The 21,400-nt window shown below is 46.5% G+C and overlaps 1 protein-coding gene across 4 annotated transcripts in view; it reads right to left on the bottom strand.

Moving 5' to 3' along the window:
* The window catches only part of DSCAML1 (DS cell adhesion molecule like 1), a 504,760-nt gene that overhangs the window by 450,687 nt on the left and 32,673 nt on the right, over positions 1-21,400 (bottom strand). For all 4 annotated transcript variants that reach the window (XM_085647435.1, XM_085647434.1, XM_085647436.1 and 1 more), the window contains exon 2: positions 795-1,112. In XM_085647435.1, coding sequence (XP_085503561.1) covers positions 795-1,112 — 318 coding nt within the window. The remainder of the gene's footprint in view (positions 1-794; positions 1,113-21,400) is intronic.

Here is a 21,400-nt window from a genome sequence, read left to right as displayed (position 1 = left end):
AAGGAGTTCAGGGAAGTAGGGCAGTGGAAGAGAGCGATGGCATGGAAAAGAGGGACACAAGAAGAGGCTATGTCTTTCTGAAGTAGTGAGAGTCAAGGGAACGCACTAATGAGAGACTAGTGAGAGAAAGGATGAAACAGAGAGGTAAAGAGATGCTAGAAGTGGGAATGCAATTTATCTGAGACAGGGTGAGAATCCACCCTTGTGGGTTACAGTGTGTTGACAGGGAGTGAAAACAAAGGAAATGCAAGCTTTTCATAGTGATGTAGTCAAAGGTTTGCTTGTGAAGGTTAAAGTACCCTGCCTCATGCTGCTTCTATGAAATCCCCCACTAAAGACAGAGGGGAAGTTGGACTAGGCTGGACAACCGAAAGGGCTTTGGACAGCTTTAGATTGAGGCAACCACGTCCTCAGCATAGAATCCTACACCGCCACCGACTGTCATGTGTGTGAAAAAGAAGTTGTGAGGACAGGCCAAAGAGGCTCCTGCTTGGAGGAAAACAGGCTGATTGACGCAAAGGATTAGGCAACACAAATTATTTTGGTGGACAATACGAAGAGGAACTAATCCTGTAAAGTGACATCTTTTCCCTACTATCACCTCCCAGGGTCTCATGTATTTGGGAAAGAACATCATAAGGTGCCAACACAAAACAGAACATCTGGCCACTCATTAGAGACTGCATCACAAGATTTTCATCTGATTTCTCTACACATATGCAAATTACTCATGTAAACTTTGTAAGGGCTGACTAGGCTCCCTTCCGTTACGACAATGATGTTAGGGCTCCTACCTGCTTTGACGCGGATGTTGGGACTGCGGATCTTGCCGGCTGAGTTCTCGGCGGTGCAGAAGTAGTCATTGTCGTGAATGAAGCTGTTGAAGGCAGAGGGCGAGAAGGGGAACAGTTGTAGGGTGCCATTCGGGTACACGTGCCGGATGTGGGGCACATCGTAGATGTCCTCCCCCGTGGCGAGGTACCATCGAAGGGCGGCGCTGGGGGACCCTGCGGCCGGGCAGGGGATCACCACCCCCACTGTGCTGAAGAAGGTTACCTGCTGCACAGACTCATTCACAAAGTAAAGGCTGGTTCCAACATCTTCAGCACGAGCTGCAAAAGGAATGGTAACACTTTAGGCACCTGCGACACACGAGGGACCAAACAAAAACACAAATAAACACACAAGGCTGCTCAAGCGAAGAGTCAACCCACCAGGGACAACACACCTAGCACTAACATCAATCTACAAATATTCACCAACTTTAATTAGTACGCTTTAGGCTGAAGTAAAACGATCAATATAGACCACGTCACATGCAGAGTACTTGTTATTCCCTCACAAATCAAACAGCAACTCCTGTTCCGGGTATTTCAGCAGGGACCATAGTGAGGATGAGACGGTCTATAGAAGGATTACGTTTGACCACCTTTCATTACAGGAGGTTACGGGTTGTAGGGGTAATAATGGCCATATCGATAGAACTTGCTGGGTAATTCAACAACTGGCAGTCACTTGAGTATGTTATATTCCACTGCCAAGTGTTTTATAATGTTGGGCTGAAATAAATAAATAAACATTCCATACAAATGTTATCCTCTTCGAGACGATCAAACAGATAAAGTCAGATTACGAATGGCTATGATTAATTTCGATTTTACATGTTGATTTGTAAATGGATGTAATTATTAAATTGATTTAGGTGTTTTTAACCTCAAATAAACCAAATTTAACTTTTGCAGCAAAACCCCAATAATTCTGTGGGGGGTTCCCTCCTCATTCCCATCCTAGATATGGATTAAGTTTTATCCCACAGAGGAGGAAATCCCCGAAATGTTAAAAGTTGGAAATCTGCCTGTCAAAAGTCTCTAGTTTGTGAGTGTTCATTCAGTTAGGCAAGCATCCAACCCACCTTTCTGTGAAAATCTGCCCACTGGTCATAAGGCACCATATCAGCATTAAATGACTCGTGGGCAAATCTATTTAGGGGCGTAAATTCACAGTTTGTGAATACAAAGTAAGTCTTTACCATTGTAAATGGAGGTATTTAAGTATTTGAAATCAACTTAGGAGTGTGAAACCCTTTTTGAATGAGGCTCACGAAGAGTAAATGGACAAAAAAAAGGCTGAAGATTGAAACATGAAATACTTCCTGGATAAGCAAGGGTAAATGTTGGAGGCCATGTACCTTTTCCCTGGGGAGATAGTACACAAGGTACAGGCTTAATAGCCCTAGTAGCTACCTGGGAATTGTATTCGATAATAAGGGTTCCTGGTCTAAAGCTGTTAATTGTAGAAAATTGCTTTTTGCAAAAGCGATTGGCGCCTTAATAAACTTTGCTAGGAAACTGGGTAAGCGCCCTATTGATGACATGTTGGTAATTTATAAAGCTAAATGTCAGTCGCTTTGTATGGAGCGGGTATCTGGGGACATGTTAACGTGGACTCAATCCAGCAAGTCGAGAACAAGTTCCTGAGGTATCTCCTAGCGGTGCCAAATAGCACGGCTACGTATACCTGCCACGCTGAGTTGGGGCTGCCGTACCTGTCCGACCTTATTAAAATCCAGCCGATTTTGTTATGGCATTGGGTCTGGACAGGTGCGATTACAGGTCTCAACCGGGATATTATAAAGGACTGCCTGAATCTTCATCAGGCAAAACGCATTCCCTGGCTGGCCTATATCAAAAATGTTATGCAGGATCTAGATCAATCTACATTTTTTGATAATCCTGAGACGCTGCCCTGTCTCACGAGAAGGGACCTGAAAGCACTATGTCTAAATCATCTAGATTCGATCAGGCTATCCTCCAATATCATCATACCATCGGTCCGGGCCAATCAATTGCTTCTGATTAAGGCGGGGATACAACCCTATTTATTATTTACCCATGGTAATTATGATAGGTTACTACTGACGCGCTTACGCCTAGGCCATTTTCATAATCTAGTTACCTTTCCCCAGCCAAATGATTGGTCACGTTCTCTTTGTCCGTGCCCTTGTGATGACACTGCAGCTCAGTCAACAATCCACATCATATTTGTCTGTAAATTTTATACCTTACTCAGAAAAAGGTGAATTTTGCCTCATTTGAACCTGCAAGGCTTGAGACTCTGTTGACCTGCTCTCATCAAGTTGTTGTTTCTGGATGATGAAGTTGACACGGACCACATCGCTAAATATCTGAAAGGGGTGGTCATTACCAGGAAAACAATACAAGGCCCGACTTAATTTTAACTGATCACTAGCTTACTCATGCTAGGGTGGCACTTTGATGTGAGGCTATGGTATGGAAGGCAACATTTTAATCTACGCGACTCCAATCGACCAGATCATAACTTTTAATCGGCTGTTATTGTATTTTAAAGCTTTACACTGATGTATGCATGTTGTCTTCTTTCTTTGATGTATTTTGTGCTTTTATGATTAAATATATTTTAATCGAATAAAGCGTATCTTGACTCTCTTGACCCTAGTAGCTTCACCTCACAGCTTCGTCACTCACTGGATCCAAATATCTTTTATCCAAAAGTCCTCACCCGTCTTACAGTCCGAATAATAAACCCTTAGTATATGCAATACTAAAGCTCCTAGGGAGATACTTCCTCTTCTCTGCATACATAAAGTCCAACAGGAAGCCGTGTATCCACTAAAAAACACAAACTTGGATCACAGAGGACTCGAGCACAAGGTCAGTGAGACAGAGTTGAGTTTGAAATCAGGAAGGGGATTACAAGTCTGAGATCAGGACTAGACCCTGGGACCAGTGGGACTCAGGACTCGAGGTGGGGGATGGACAGAAGCTCCAGATCATGGGGAGGATGAGAAGCCGCAGCCCCAGTCTCGAATTCCAGACTATGGAAGATTGGGGCGCAGTACCCAGAAGAGTGGGAGGGGGACAGACCCCCAGATCATGGGGAGGATGAGAAGCTGCATCCCCAGTCTAAGGGGGGGGGGGGTGACTCGAATTCCAGACTATGGGAGATTGGAGACAAGAACTAGGGGCTTGTGCCCTTGATCAATGGAGGCTTGTGCCTGGGATCTGGGCGCATGCAAGCTTGAGGAGCCAACTAGAAACATGATCTGGGAGGGCGCAAACCCTCCCGGTTAGTCTGGTGGAAGTGTAGCGTAAATGTGTCCTGAAGGCTAGAAGACAGGTCCTGAGAGGATGTACTTAATCTCAGCATTGGGAGAGGGGAGGATGCTCGGCCTCGAGACAGCAGTTTAGATTCGAACCAGAGGTAAGAGAGGATGATGCAAGCATATCAGAGAGAACTCGATCTCAAAAGCAAAGGGGTTTTAAGGGGAGATTCAAGACAGGTGACAGGGCATTACTCAAAGCTGAGGAGGTGGCAGGGAATTCAAATTTTGCACGGAAGCATGGCCTCACCCAGATTTGGCAGGGACTCAAGACCTGGGACATTGGGGGGAGGGGCAAAGGGGGGGTCCAAGCCTAAACCTGGGGACACCAGTGCAAGCATCAGTCAGGTGGCTGTCAAGCACATAATTTGGGAGAATTTCAAAACCGAAGATCGGAAGAGATTTAAGTCTCAAATCGTACGGATGTCATGCTGGAGATGGGGGGAGGGATTTGGATGCAAGCTTAAGTCTGCTATCCTGGCTGAAGAGGGGTGAAACCCCGAAACCGGTCCTAGGATGCTTGTTTCCGGTCCAGGGAGGACCTGGCTTGGCAGTTCTGGCTGGACTGTTCCCATGAGGCACAGGGTCAAGACTGATTTGCATATGGCCAGGTCTAAACTGGGGTGGCACGGTGAGCAAAAAAATGATAGATTTAAACCAGATCTCTTGACTGGGGGAGAATGTTTTGATTTGTTCTGCATTCCGTCCATCAATTGTGGGTCTTTTGCTTTCTCGCCCTATGTGTGTGCCGGGTATGCCTAGACGTAGGTCCCGGGCTCACTGTGCCACTGGAATAAAGCTATCCTGGCTGAAGAGGGGTGAAACCCCGAAACTGGTCCTAGGATGCTTGTTTCCGGTCCAGGGAGGACCTGGCTTGGCAGTTCGGGCTGGACTGTTCCCATGAGGCACAGGGTCAAGACTGATTTGCATATGGCCAGGTCTAAACTGGGGTGGCATGGTGAGCAAAAGAATGATGGATTTAACCCAGATCTCTTGACTGGGGGAGAATGTTTTGATTTGTTCTGCATTACGTCCATCAATTCTGTGTCTTTTAAGTCTGCATTAGGGCTCAGAGGGTCATTTAAGACCAGAACTCAGTGGTCAGGGGGGATTTGAGCCCTGCAGTGAGGGCGGCCTTGAGACAAAGATTGAGAAGAGATTCGAGTCACTAGACCAGGGTGTGTCAATCCTGAGCTCGAGGAGAGAGACGTGCAACCTTACAGATAGGGGGACATGAGTCACGCACTAGATGGAGGCTCTAGTTTGAGATTGAAGATAGTATAAGGTTTTCCAGCACTGCACCCTATTTCCAGATGGTACCATGACCTAGCATGCTCTAAGTGTGCACCCACCAAGCCACACTGAGGCCAATCTGAGCCTTTTATAGCAGATGGGATTAGCCTACACCAGCCACAGTTTGTGCTTACCTAATAGAAGCTACCCTAGGTTGTAGCAAGTAAGTTTCACATGCTGTCTTACTTTTGCTTATTACTCTGTAATTCGACTGAAAGTAGATTTATCAGAGTGATAGCAGAGAATCTTAACAGAAATGTTCATGCATACCTACACATACCTTACACATACAACACAGTCGCACAGCTACAAAATACACTAACCCTGTGGGAATGTCTTATGTAGTACACTACAGAATTTTCATGAATGCACTCATTTCGGGGACAAGACTTCAACAGAATTGTGGTGCAGGAGATTAATGGATTGACTGGGGTGAAAGATACTTGTACCACCGCGAGGGGATGTACAGTTAGAAAAACTAAATTGGACATTACTGTAAATATGTGGAATCTAAAAGCTAACCCAGAAGATGAGATGGAGTCAGTTTATTGGCACTAAACTATCCTAAGTGTATCAGCAAGGATGTCATTGCTCTTCTCCTTCCCCTCCTACTTGATGTTTGGAAAAAAAGTAAGATGCCAGGGACGTCAACCATGATTAGCATACGCAGGGATTTAATGGACCTACTACCTGACATTAGTGGCTGCATCCGCAAACTCTGAGCTATAAACCATATGGAGAATAACTGTGAACTACTGACAAGCACCTGTGTGCCACATCAAAGTTTGGAAGCCATGGAAAATCTAATCTGCCGATTGCTAGAGTTGTCAACATTTGTCAACAGACCAGCCCACCGATGTGCCAGAAAAACATCAAGATCAGAGTGAAAAATTGAAAGAATGATCACACCCAAGCAGAAATCGTATGCAGTAAAACAGACACAAATCTAGATACTCGTGGTTGTGTGGCCACAGAGAACAGATCTTTTACGTCTACAACCCAATCACAGATGAAATTCTGGACAGAAGCTTCAGAGTGTGCTGCCTCGAATGCCTTGAAGTCTTGTGCATGGACACACCCCTGTAACTTATGGATAGACTCAAACTCCAGAGAGGGACTAGGGCTTTCAGCATTGATTGTTGCTGGCCAATCACATGAAAGATGTACTTTGACCTCAGCTAAATATTTACTAAAGACGTGAAAGCTCCATGGTGTTCCACCTGCCTAATATTTGAAGGATAAACTGAAGCGCAGGTCTCACTAAATTACGAATACATTCTCTAGTTGCTGACAAAGATTGCATGATATTTTTAAAGTCTGAGTGTGACCCAAGAAAACTCTAAAACTGATAAACTTGGACTGCTTTATTTGCTCCAAAGGACGAAGCGGTACAGAAGTGGAGAGTGCAGGTGGAGTGCACATATTGCAATATTTTGGATATTCGCGGTCTCGTGTTGCTCCCATCTCACTATCCAGGCCCATCTTTGATAGGACTTTGACACCAAAGTAACCAAAGGAACTGTAAATATCTGTAATGCGGCATGGTCTTTTTTTCAGCACTAAGGGCTTGTTGTACTAAGCTATTTGGTGATCTCACATTCTCAGATTCACTGAATCCCTAGGTTTGTGACTACTAAATGTATTTTGCAAATGTACTAAACCCATTTTGTGAATCATCTCAATTTGAAAGGGGCATGTTTAGGGAAACCCTTACATATTATGACTTGAATTGCTATGTATCAATGATTTCTGACTGCAATTTCAGTTGCAAAGCATGGTTGGTTACTGACTGCTCAAAGAAGGTGGTATCCCATTTGCAATAGGGAAGTGGTCCCAAAGAGTCCATAGTGTGAATGTAAAAATGTTTGTTTAGGAATGGGCAGGGAGTGGTTCAGGGGCCCGTTGCCAACACTTAAAGAAACTTAAAAAAACACTATTTCTCACATGCCGCCTCGTTTTTTTGAAGGAAAAAGGGCAGCATTAAAAAAAATCGTTTCATAAAATGTGAAGACAGACTGCTGTTTAGTGCACAAAGACACACCCACAGTAAACAAATAACCCAACATTGAACAGATTAACTGCACTACACCCAGTTCTTGTACGAGGGCACAGACGGTAGCATGGAACGGCACCGAACTGCGGCAACACCCCAATCCCTGTAATCGTACACACATACAAAAATCAATCTCTCTCTCTCACACTCTCTATCTCACACTCTCACACTCTCTCTCTCACTCTCTCTCTCTCTCACACACTCTCTCTCTCTCACACACTCTCTCTCTCTCACACACTCTCTCTCTCACACACTCTCTCTCTCACACACACACACACTCTCACTCTGCACCAACCCGCACTCCCAGTTTACACGCACACACAGAGTACTCTTAGGTCTTCACCCAATCCTGCACAATTGCACACACGGTAGACGCACATTGAACCGTTCGTGAACCTCTTAGAGCGCGCTTCAGCAAACATCACTGGGCCTGGACTGGCCGCCCCCGGGGGCGCAGCCGCTGATCCATGAAGGAGTACGAACACAGCCCCCGTTCGTCTCGCTAGGTTGCCTCTGCAGGGGCCAGCCGGCAGTGCCCTATATTTGTGATAACGGGCGATGCAGTAACCTGGCAGCACAGATGGCAGGTTAGTCCCGTCCCCATGGGGCTGAGGCGATCAGGAAGTGTGTGTACGATACGGGACAGGGCACAGCTCCAGCGCACTCCATGTCCCACCTAGCAACACCGGTGCATATTAAAGAGGGGCGAGAGAGGAGGGAGGGACCCCGGATAGTGTGTGAGGGAAAGAGGGGTGTGAGTACACATGAGGAGAGGAAGAGAGAAGAGCTTCACGAAGAAGAGAAAAGAAAGTAGGGGATGTAGAGGGGCACGAAGAGGAGCAGATGGAGAAGATGACATAAGAGAAGTAAGGGGGAGGGACGATGAGTGAAGGAAAGGAGAAAGATAAAGGTTAGGTCTGAGGGGAGAAAGTATTGCGAAAGAGATGGAGAAAGGACTTCTGCTAGCCCATAATCTGCGTGCCATGGGCACACAACACCCTTCTCCACTCACTACCATCATCACCCCCATACACGACTGTGCCAGAAACCGCTAAATGTGGTCATTCTCCGACAGCACAAGCCAAACACAGCCCTGGCTTACACCCTCGAACTGATGGCTGGCAAAAACACCAACAGCACTGCCTAGTAATGCACCCACATGCATCCAAGAACCTCTCGGATAAAGCAGGTCTAATAACAACCCACCCTCATGCACACAACATGACAACATATTTACCTTCCTGGGTCATGCTCGGCACTTGACTCAAGCCAAGCAAGGGTCAAATTACCACCTGCCCTAAAGAGAAAAACAGAAGTCACCCAGCACACCCACCCACCCCTACACACATTTCCCATGACCGTACTCGTTTTTTCTTCACACCAGCCTACACAAACCACTTCTGAAGGGAACACACATACTATTAACCTCACACAAGCAAACGTCAACAAGCCACAAACGATTGAGGGCAACACCCACTCTGCACAAAAGGGCACCCAGATTGAGAATGTGCAAAAATACCATAAGACTGGGAGCAAGCACTGAACAAATACCAACGGCATAACATAATACACAACACATAACATAACCTGAAATGGTGGACTGAACAGGGAGTTTGAGGTCGGGTAAGAAAGATGAGAGTTAAAGGGCATAGGGAAGCAGAGAACATTAAGTGAGAGAGGGAAGGACCATGCAGGAAGATGAAGGCGGAGTTGGGGCATACTCATAAATAAATAGAGAGAACCTGGATTACTAGCCGAGCTCTCTGAGGTCGGGAGGGGCTCGAGGGGTGAAGTGCTTGTCAGCAGGTACCTGCCAGACGCACAGACTTAAACCCTTATAATCTGCTTTCACAGTTACCACTCAGCTCCACCCTAATGCCTCCGTCCACAGAACTCTCTCCGCATCAGGGCAGATTAAAAACCACAGCAATAAAAAAAGCTCTAATATTTTAAAACCAAAAACATAATAATAAAGGCAGGAGCTGACATCTGGATGGTCACGTGCACTGGCCCACATAAAGCCCTCACTGCCATGCAGGGATCCAGAAATCAGGCGGGGGCTTCTGTAAGCTGGGGTGGGATGGGCAGTGACCGTCTCCGCCCAGTTTTAGAGAGAGGGGACCGATATATGACCGACATGTCAGAATCAAGGATGAACTCCGACTAATGAAACCAGGTTTTCAAGGGCATTGGCTGGACACGCGAGTGACCCTGTCTCAGATCCTTCAGAAGCAAGACTGACAGTGGCCTGACTGACATTGTCTGATGGTCTTTCAAAGTCGCCGCCCTGTCCTTGGACACTGCTTCAGCCTCGGCACCCTCTTAAAAGCTGGTCTGACATGTGACTAACCCAACCCATTCCCCAAAAGGTGGTTGATTCTGCCCAGTCATAGCACCCCTTTAGATGCACTAGCCATACTTGGCTGACACGGTCTTAGCTCTGTCTTGGACAGACTGGCCTAACATGAAGCTGACGCTGTGTGACCTCACCGCCATCTTAGATGCACTGGCCTGACATGTCACGGACGCTACTCCAGCCCTACTACTATTTAGGTGCACTGATATGACAAGTGGCTTATTATGAGCTTGACCTATCTTGGCGACCCTTGCCTATCATGCATCCGACTCAACCCGAGCACTTGCTCCCTGCCCGGTACACTGGTGCTGCGTCTGTAAGCAGCCATGAGTTTTATTTTCATACCAGCACACACTACAAGCCATAAGCAATTGTCCCCCTCAACCTCCCCTGAAGGACGTGAGGAGGTTCAATCAATCAATCAATCAGGTTTCGTATAAAGCGAGACTACTCACCTGCGAGGGTCTCAAGGCGCTGAGGTTCTCCCCCATTAAAACAATATGAAAATAACCAATGTTGCATTTTGTAGTACACGTTTACAAACGTAATGGCTAAAAAGCCATAGGTTTTATTATAAAAGTCTGAAGAGAAACTGATGAAGGACTTCAAGACATCAGGATCTGGGGGAGAACCAAGGAGCATTGTTTCTCTGGAGCAGCAAATCATCCATCTTTCTGGGAGAACAATGCACTGCTTGCTCCAGCAAAGGATCCAGCACTTTGACCAGTTGGCTATCCACACCTGGTCGGAGTTCTACCCTGCCCTCACATGATCGGGTTCTAGCCTGGGTCCAGAGCGGTCAATCTAGACCTGGCATTCTTAAATGGTGAAGGGACGCTAAATGACTGATTAGCACCTAAAAACCTTTACCACCTCCTGTTCCCCGATGCCTACACTCAGTTGGACGCTCGTTCGCTCATTCCCTTTGGACAGCGATCCTCTCTTCCACTTCGTCATTAGATCAAGTTTTTTTTAACCACATCTCCTTTTAAAAGATATCCTCTTATACACGCATTCCCTTAGGTATTTTTATTTCGATGAACACATTTACTTAGGTTGAGGTGACTCCTGTTTCCATGTTACACATTGGCAACTTGTTCTCTTGCAAGCATTACACCGAATTCTACATTTTCACCAGTATCTGGTCCCCGCATGTCTTAGTATTCAATTTAAATAGCTTTTCCTCTTGATGTCATATTTTCTTTGGCTAGGTTTCTTTTTGTTCTTCCCTCATTCCTTTTAGGTAGATTTCCTCTTGATCTCATACTTCTTATGACAATCTTACTTCCACATTTTACTACTGTTTCAATGATCTATTGGGATAGCCTTTCATTGTGTTGCCATACTTCTTTTCTTGGACTAGTTTTCCCTTTGTCCCATTTTTCGGTTTATTCTTGCTCACACTTTGCTTTTAGACAGTTTTCCTTTTCCACCCACATTCCTTTGGGAAAGTGCCCCTTCTATTCTCACATTCCTTTTGTAAGATTTGCTCTTAATGCCACATTCTAAATAGGCAGTTTTTGACTTTTTCCATATTTCCGCTCGTTTATCCTTCCCATTGGCTAGTTTTCTTTTGTTACCACATTCCTGTTCAACAGTTTCCCACTTCTTGCAACATTCCACCTGGGCAGTTTTCCTCTTCTTCCTACACTCCCTTTCAGCAGTTCTCCCTCTTGTTCGATTCTTCCTTTTGGCCATGCTTCTCTTGTGCCCACATGTCCATTGGCTGGTTGTCCTCTTGTTGCCCTATTCTCAGTGAACAGTTTTCCTCTTGTTCCAACATTACCTTTAGCTACTTATTCTCTTTTTCCCATGCTTTTTTTGGGCAATATTCATAATGGTTCCACATTCCACCCAAACAGTTTTCCTCTTATTCCCATGTTCAGTCTAGATGGATGTCCTCTAGTTCCAGAACTTCCGTTGTTCAACCAGGGCCGTTTTGCTTTTGTTGCCACATTTCCTTTGGATAGTTTTTTTTTCTCCATTTTGACACATTCCCTTTGGATAAGGCTGGGCGTAGCTCACGGAGCTGCACTCCATGGAATTATGCAGAGTTGCCAAAGAACTCCGCCTAATTCCATGAAGTTCCGCAACCAGGCGGAGTATTGCTAACTAGAGCTCCCCGGCTTATATTCAACCCAGGTATACTCAGTGTTCTGTGCAAGCTTCTCACATGCTCCTGCTGTTTAATATTGCTGCCTAAAATATACTCTGTACTCACATCAGACAGTGCTAGACCAGCCCAACCTGTGGCATCACTGCTGGGCCCCATCTCCTCCTCTTCTTCATTGTCGGCTTGGTTACTGCTCTTCCTCGCTGTACCACCAATGCCGCTTCTTCTCGCTCTTCCGAGTCCAGTCTCCTCTTCCATCAGGGAGCAGGGCCACCAGCCCAGCTCCGCCTCGCCTTCCAGTTCTCTGGGGATAACAACACTGCTCTGCCTTCCTGCTGTGAGAGACGGAGCCCCCAGGGCAAGACAGGGGAGGCTGGCTCCTGCCGTGCCGCCACACCCTGCAGCCCCCGCCTGTCTCTTCCATCGCAATACCTCCTCGCTCTGTTCTTCATCTTTACCAAACCGCTGTGACTGCAGTCACACCACAACCATTGCTGCCAAGTCTACCGCCGACATCAGCCCCCCAATAGCTTCTCTAGCATTCACAGCAAGGAAGAGGGTGGGTGACGCCACACACAGTGCTCTGAAATCAGTTTAGCAGTATATCGGCACAATGCGTAGAAAGGCCGATCTCCTACAGAAATAGGCCATAAAAATGGTATGATGGTGTAAGGGTGAGCGCGAGCTGGGTAGACTCTGCTCTGACTGCTGGCGTAGCGGAGTTTTCGCTGAACTCCGCGCTCAGAGTAGAGTGTGGAGTGAGCAAAACTCAGTGAACTCCGCTTACCTTTGGATAGTTTTCCCCTCATTCTCAGACTCCATGTGGACAATCGCCCTCCTGTTCCTATATTTCCTATAGAAAGTTTTGCTCTTACTCACAAAATCTACTGGAACAGTTCTCTCGCCACATTGTGTTAGGTCCGTTTTCTAACTTTTTCTACTTTCTGTCCTGAGTTTCACTGTTCCACTACTTTCACTGCGGATATATGACCTACCTTTGGCCAAAGAGTGTCACACACTGGAAGTCTGGCCAATCCTTACATTGTAGGCATTCCGGAGATAGGTGATTTTTTAAAGGCAAAGCTGGTCAAAAATAAGTTACCATTGTTTTTTAACTGAAAGCAACAATGATGAAAGGAAACCACTCAAGAATAAAGGCCGAAAACTCACTCTTGTTTCCTGTTTACAGGATTCCCATCGAAATGAATCCCAGTTATGTTTTTTGTTGCCTAGAAGTGGGCACTTCTAGAGGTAGACAGACAATCCACTTCAAACTCATCAGCGGAATCCATTTTATGAAATCCCAGAAGGCCAGTCACCACCCGTATCAATGAATTGCTAAATGGCCATCCACCTCCAATGCATACAGCCACCTCTCTTAACCCTTAAGAAATTAAGAAACTGTGTCCAACTTCATGTAAAGAAATGAAAGATACTCTTGACACCTCTAACAATTTTGAAAATTCCATCCATTCCCACTATTCGAGAATTCCAGAAGGGCTGTAAAGGTCCCCCATGAGGAAATACCAGAAAGGCTAGCCACTCCAAATGTGAGAAAATCACATAAATGCGGACATTTGGATCAGAAATGATGCCAACAAGGGTCTGGAGACCTTGCTCCCATGTGTACAGTCACTGCTTAATCGTTTTTCTTTTCCCCATCAGCAAGCATGAGTCAGGGCTGGCTTTAGCGCTGGTGGCACCTGGTGCGACAATCTTCTTTGAAACCCTCTCCCCCACCCACATATGATCTCCTCCTCGCATTCCCTCACTACCACTCGGCAAAAGTGCCCATCATCTATCCATAGCCCCTCTTTCAAATACATTTCATTTGTTTTATAGTGCTGATAAAGGCTGGCTTTAATGATCCACTCAACTATCCACATAAAATACAGATCTGTTCTTTGCAGCAGGCATATTAACCCTCTGCGCTACTTTATGTTGAGTCAAAACTGCCACTAGACCAAACTCAGATCCCTCTCTCTAGCAGGAACATTAATCACAAGAGTTATCATGACATTTTTATTGCTGCCTGAATGCTGGACGCACAAGGAACTCTGCAGCAGGTGCTTTTAAATCCTACATTATTGCTAAGCACAGTGCCCCCGCTGAGGTCAGTGCTCATGATGCTGAGGTTAGTGCCCCTCCCCCCCTCCAAGTCAGCGCCCAGTGTGGTTTCACCGGACACACTGCCCTAAAGCCAGCCATGTGCATGCCAATCATGCATGCTCACTGAAGAATCTTCCTGTTAAATTGATTTAAACTTCAGAGTGTGGCTCTAAGGACGAGGTGGCACATAAAGTGAGAGATGGCTATTAGCCTCTATGCCGAGGATTTTTTTTAAACTGGAGGTGGTGGTAGCATGATTGGAGCAGGATATGTATTGGAAAATTCTGGCCTTTTTACACATTTCCCTCAGGGGAAGATGCCTCCCGGCCTCCTGGGTTTAAAAGATTCTACTACTACCAGGAGTCTTTCACGTCCGTTTGTGTAAAGGGTACATAACCACTGAGTGAATGATGCAGAACAAGAGACTAGTGGGCGTGTATGCGTTTTGGCTGGATGCTGCAAGGAAACCATTTGGGCTTTTTTATGTGTATGACTAGATGGTGGGTGCCTTGTTTAGGCTGCCCAAATCTGTGTTCTCCTGGGAGATTGCACTGTAACATTCCTTTCCATCCAGCGGGTTTCACTACAGAGGATTACCGACCCCTGTGGGTGAGGTGGGGGTCAGATATCTCCCCTGTAGTTGCCCTTTGGGACCCTTGATCAAGTGTTTCTTACTCTGCCTTCTCTTCCACCTCGGTCATAAAGGATTTGGACTGGTAGTCTGTAGTCAATGACACTATATATAAGCTCATTGAAACCAGGTCGGGTCCTTCTTCTGAACACCACTCTGGCATGATCAGACACTGGCCATGTAAGGAGCAAGCAGGATATCAATACAGGAGCGCTCCAAAATTTGAACTGTTCACTGGAGGAGAGTGGTGAGCCCTGGGATCCGTACTGGGCAGCTCGCAGTCAAGCACTCCAGAATATCTCACTTGTTTGAAGAGGAAGAGTACGGCGGAGACGACTGCTGCATGCCAGCGTCAGGAACTTCCATCTGCAAACTTCCTAGCACGTGAAGTGTTGATCCGCCAGCCAGATCCCGACTAGACGTGCTGCTGAACGCTAAGTTGGCAGGCAATGAAAATCTGACTCCAGACCACTTCCCGGCAAAAGTTTCTTAACGAGGGTTGTCGCGGATGGACGTTCCCGCTTGCATTGAGAAACCGTCCGTTCGTGTTGAGGAAGCTACCACTTGAGTAGAACTTCTACTCGAGCGGCAGAAAGAAGCAGGGTTCTCTTGCACTGAGCATGGTGTAGTTCAGGTTGATTTTCCAGCACGGGACAAACACCAAGCGCTAAAAATCAGCACGAACAATGCGACCTAATGTACTCTGCCGCTTGCGAAACTCCACACAGCACGGCGGAGTTTTTTGGTCACTCCGTGGAGTTCCGTATAGCGAATTTTCGCTCAGGCCTAAAAGAAAAACCACATTCAAAAACAAGGAATTGCAGAAAAGGCTTGTCAACTTCTGCAAACGTTTTGCTATATTCAAGCACAGGGGACTCTACAACCTAGATGCTACCTTCACAGATATAGAAAAGGTGAAGGCAGTGACTAAAGTGGAAAATTCCAGAAATAGTCTGCCGTTTCCAAGGCATGGGATTTCAAGAAACAATTCTAAACCACCAAGTGTAATTTAAATGTCCCTATGTGTGGGTGAGGGATGGAGGGTGTGGGTATTTTTGGGGAGGCAGGTAAGGCTCTGCCAGCACGAAATTAGCACTTTATGTCAGGCTACACCGAAGAATGTTCACCCTTGGTGATTGTGAATCTGCTGCTGGTAGTGTTTGTTTTATCTTAAAAATTGCTAATAAAAGAATTGAACCATAAACCACCAGGTGTACTTAAGAGTATTCCTGAAAGCAGCCGCGGTCTGTGCAGGTAACAGCGGTGGGGCCGGGTAAGGGGGGGATTTCGAGGAACGATGCAGAGGGAAAATTAAATAAATAATTAATTTTCTCTCGTGCATCGTCCCTCGAAATCCCCCCTTACCCAGCCCCACTGCCCTCACCGCTGTTACCTCCACGGACCGCGGCTGCCTGAAAGGGTCAATCACATCCGAATTTCAGAACTACAGGTAATAGAACATATAAATGACCAAGGTGCAGATGCATGGTCAAATGCCCTTCAGTCCCTAATGGACCTGTGGAAATGCAATGCATTTAGAAGCACAAACAGTGGACATAAAATATGGTATTGTTATATAAAAAAGGGTTGGGTAGTATATGAGGAGGATTAGGATCTGCTCACTTGAATAAAACGATCCGAAAAAAGGGTAAAAAACACAAATGTGTTTAAGAAATTTCCAATGCTCACCTGTTCAGTCCTTCCAGCACGGAAGGAATTTTAACAGCCCTACCCACCTAATAAGCGCTTCCTCCTATCTCCGGTTAATAGAAGAGAAGCCATCCTTTAACCCACGATCAATAGTTGTAACACATCCCTCAATCAGGTTAACGGAAGGGAACACATGCCTAAATCTTAAGCCAGTAGAGGAGAACACATCCTTCGTGTCGCACTTAATAGACGCAAAGCCTCTCCTCGATCAGCTCGGCAGAGGGTAACACATTCCTCATTGTCAGGTTAATATATGCCTCAGTCTCAGCCTGGTATGGAGGAACAGATCTGTCAATATCGAGTCACTAAAGGGGGACACTTACTTCTCTGTCAGAGCAACACAGGGGAACACCCCTCAATCTGTAGTTACATGACAGGAGGTTCCTTGAAAAATCAGTTCTTAAAAAAAAGACATGGAAGGGTTTTTAGGTTTTACTACCCAATGTGGCTGGCTACCACGAAGGACGATGCGGAAGTGTCTTTGTTAGAGTCATTTCCCAGCGCCGGACAAGCAGGCCGGAGTGCGTAGCTGGTACTGGGCCCTCTGCCTGCCTTTCTGGTTTGACCGAGTCACTATGCTCTAGGCCAGGTGAGGCCTCCAGTGCCATGGTTACAATTGTTATCTCCTGGTAACGTAGCTTGTGTTCCAAGCCTCCTTCTGGGTCTGTGAGTATTCTTAGGTATGAGTGGACATGGCCACTGGGTTTCTTTCTAAATGGGGAAAAGACGCAAGCCCACAAGCAATGGGAGATGGCCTAAGTGGAATGCCTGGTATCTCAAGTATGCCCCTGCGGTGCAGGAGGCCCTAACACTTCCGAGAGCCCCCAGCCCTTCAGCAGGTCAACGAATATCTATGAGATATGGGAGACTCAGGGCCCCTCATCAAATTCTGCAGAGGGCCCCCTTCATTTTGCGTTAAGCCACGCTAGTGAAGACGACAGCTTGAGATTGCCCCCAAGGGACAAACTGTACTTTCGAGAAATAATAAACACCATCAGCGAGGAAACTTATTATTGATTAAAGGCAGACTGCACTACACCACAACTCTCAACCGTGATGCAACCCCCAAGTGCAACATAGCCCTTCCACCCCAATGCAGTGTTAAAACAGACCATGGCCCTCAACTGCGATCCAGGGTTCAAAAGCAATGCAATCCTCCGCTGCACCACAGCACGTAACTGCACCAAAGACGGTAGACGGCGATAAGAAAAATTGTGACACAACTGTATAGAAGGATTTCAGACTCCCAGGTATTATTGCGCTATAAGGAAGGGTGTGTAGCATCATTGGGTGCAGCCCAATGACGTGCACTTTGGAGACTAAGTAAGACATAGGGCTGCAATGAGTGCTGAGTAAGGTTGAGTGTATGGTGGTGATCGGGGGTCTCCAGTCTGCTAGGTGCTTTTTTGTGGTTTGAATCTCACTGTGGGGTTGATAAGGGAGGTGGTATGCTGTGTGATGTGGTGTTGGTGCTGTGACACAGTTGAGAAGTTTACACGGCTGGTCCACCCCTTAAATGGTTGTGTGTGATGATACAGGAGGGAGAAGCGTGAGGGACTGATTTTTCCCTCTGTGTCAGTTATTTTATTTGTCGAGAATACCAGCACAAATGTTTGTTTCTTGATGTTGACAATAACTGTGATAAAAGTGAAGTACATAAAATATTATTCAGACAGGACTTCATAGATTTCTTGAATTTCCTCAGGCTTAGTTTGGCCACAGGTCAATGAAAAAAAATGTTCCGAGGCCGGGTCCCTGCCAAGAAAAAATCCCTGTCTCCCCCCCCCACCACCCCTACACACACACAGCCCCAACACACGCACAAATGTTCCTGGTGGTAGAAGCCTGTAGATGGGCAAGGAAGGGATGAAGGGATGAGGTGTGATTTTTTTATTCTTCTCCTGTTTTGTAAAGGAGGAAGGTGTAGGGTATTATCTTTACAGTGTGTAAGGGAATTCTGCAGTGTCGTATGTGTGTGCGTGTGGGGGGGAAGGATGATAAAAGAGGGATGTGTGTGTGATAGAGTGCTTTCTTAAAGGTGCCTTGTTCGCACTTGGTGCAAAAAGAAGGGAAGCGTATAGTGATTTGTCTTTATGTGTGTGTGTGTGTGTGTGTTTGTGCGTGCATGCACACAAGGAAAAGAGGTGGTAGATGATGGAGGCAGGGCTTTAAGTGGGCCGGGTCTCACCGGGTCTGAGCACCGGCAGTTTCTTAAAGGGGGCCTCCAAACGGGTCTCTATCGGGCTCTGTTTTGTGCCCTGGCTCAGGCGGTCCGTTTTTTTTCCCCAGACTGCAGTGACAGCAGGCACATCGATGTGTCTGTGCGCACACTGCTCACTAGTGGAGAAGTTACGGCATGACGTCATGCAAGGTGAGCTTTGTAGGGGAAGGGAAATCCTTTAAAGAGATTCATTTTTTCTCTGGATTTCACTTCTCTTTTTGAGACTCAGGAGCAACAACATTGTCGTGGTGTCACCAGGGCTTTAAGTAGAAGCTTTTTCAATATTATATACAAGCCATAGTTGTTTATTTATTTTTTGCAACTAACAACCATTGACCAAGCCAATAGTCCTGACTTGTTGTAGGTATGATGTTACTTATTATATTATATGTTTGGATGCAGTGACAGAAACAGCAAAATACAACTCAGGCAGCACACTATGGTAAGAACAGAATTTTAGCTTATGTGTTTTTGAGCCACGCCCTTAATTACATTGGCCACGCCCCTTTGAGAGACCCCCCCCCCCAGTTTTTTCATCCCACTTAAAGCCCTGGATGGAGGTGTGTAGTGGATTCCCTTATACAGTGTAAAGGAGGTTGTAGAAGCTGGTCTTCTCTTAGTGTGTAAAACAGGGGTGTCTTTGAAGGAGAAGAATTAGATCTTTCTTTTATTCTTTTTGTGTGCAAAGGCGTAAAAAGTTGTGACTTTGTTAGGGATGGTAAAAGACAGAGGAGTACAGTTTTTGTCCTTCCTAACTATGTAATGGAGGGAGGTGTGTATTCTCATTTTCTGTGTAAAAAAGAATGAACGATTAACCTATAATCTTAGTATGAGAAGGACTGAGATGTAAATTGCATTGCCATGAAAAAGAGAAGGGGAGAGAGAGAGACCACGGCAAAGAGAGGTTTGTAGCGACTTGTCTCTTGGTCTGTATAGAACATTGCTTAATTTGTCAAAGAACGAGTGCCGACGCCTGAAGCTCTGCTCAGAAGCTGGCAATGTGCCGAATACCAAGTCTGGTGGTCTTCAATCCACTACCAGACTTTGCCTGCCCCTTTTGCTCGCACTTGCAAGTTCCTGTTTCTATTTGTGATGGGTTCTGCCATCTTTTATGTCCTCGGGTCTATCCGATCGGTGTGTTTTTCTCTCTCTTGCAGAAGATAAACATCTGATACAGGAAAAATAAGGGTCGGTTCCCGAAAAATAAGTGCCGGTGCCCCCACCGGCAATCACTGGCCTAAATTAAGCACTCTTAAGGAATGACATATCTTGTGTTTCTCTTCGTGTGTATTTATGTGTAATACTAAAGAAGCGAGGTGAGTGAAGTTTCTCTTATTATTGTGTAAAGTATGAAGGTACTTACCCACTCTTGTATTCCCGATAAAGGAAATTAAGTTGTGAATTATTCTATCGTGTTTTCTGGGCGTGTGGAGTAAGGAGGTGTGCTCTGCCGGCCTTGTTTACCTTCTGTGCGTAGACGTTTCACGTCTTCGAACTCGGTGGCAGTGCTGACGTCATACAATGCGTGAGGTCACAGTGCGGGTCTGGCGCTGAGCCAGGCACGAGAGCGAGGCTGGACACACATCCTGCTCCAGGTGTGGCATGGTTTACCCTGGTGACGGTGTACGTGTAAATAAAGTCGCCGCGCCCGCCTGGTCCTGTGGAGGAGTCGTGTTACGTGGGAGGGTAGTTATAACGTACTGGGGACACAATAGCTTACATTTAAACATGTTGCTCGAGCTCCCCTAAAACTCCCGGGGCAGATTTACAATCCCCTTGCGTCACTTTTAACATGGGAAAACTGAAAGTGGCGCAAGAGGCTTGTAAATAAGCCCCCCCCCCTCCCCCCCCCTATTTACTCAACAGTCTTACCATCACCTCCCAGGTCACTCACAGCAGAGGGCAGGAGTGGTCTGTGTTCCGGGAGCACGTGCAGGGCTAGAAAGCAGACCCTGCAGTGTGACGTACTACGCGAGGCAGGTTCGGTAGCGTAGACGAGGCCTGCACGACCCTGCATCGTTACATCCACGCGACCTCCGGCTCTGTCTGAGGCGGTGAGACAGGCGCTGGAGCACTGAAGCCCAAGAGGCTATGCTCGGGAGTCGAGAACAAGCAGCCACAGGATCCGCAGACGGGATGAATAATTGACTTTCTAATTGCATTTTAATTATCTGACCAGCACTCCGGTTTAAAAGGATGATATAAATAACCCCAGGGATAGGGGATAAATAAATAACCGTGTTCTGAGAGCAGAACGAGCCTGGGGCGGGGAGGGCCCGTGGCCGCCTTTGTGACTTCATCCCTTGGGGAAGAGGCCGGCGGTTTCACGAAGGGGGAGAGAGAGTTCATGCTGAACCGACCACACACCCATCTGCCCCTTACCGGATCGAATGCACGAGGAACCCCAGATCACCGAGACAAGCCTTTATTGTGCTGCATTAATGCAATAAAACCCCGAGATCATTCTGCCCAACACATGCTGTGGTGCAGGACCCATCGCTGCACTAATTCACGAGGAGCCCCAGGCCAACCCGGACTACGGTGCAGCAACCATCACTACATGAATTCACTAGGAGCCCCCGATTACTGTGCGTAACCCCTGCTGTGGTGCATGAATGCAATACGAGGGCCAGCTCATTCTAGAAACCCCTAAGGGAGTGCAGGAATCATGGAGACACTAAATACACTACGACCCCGAGGTCACATATTCAACCTTTGCTTTAGTGAAGGGATCATTGCTGCAATGATCCAACAGGAGCCCCAGATCAGCGTA

The sequence above is a fragment of the Triturus cristatus genome, chromosome 3_2 (genome assembly GCF_964204655.1).
Source record: "Triturus cristatus chromosome 3_2, aTriCri1.1, whole genome shotgun sequence".
NCBI lineage: Eukaryota > Metazoa > Chordata > Amphibia > Caudata > Salamandridae > Triturus > Triturus cristatus.
This window is presented reverse-complemented; position numbering and strand designations above follow the sequence as displayed.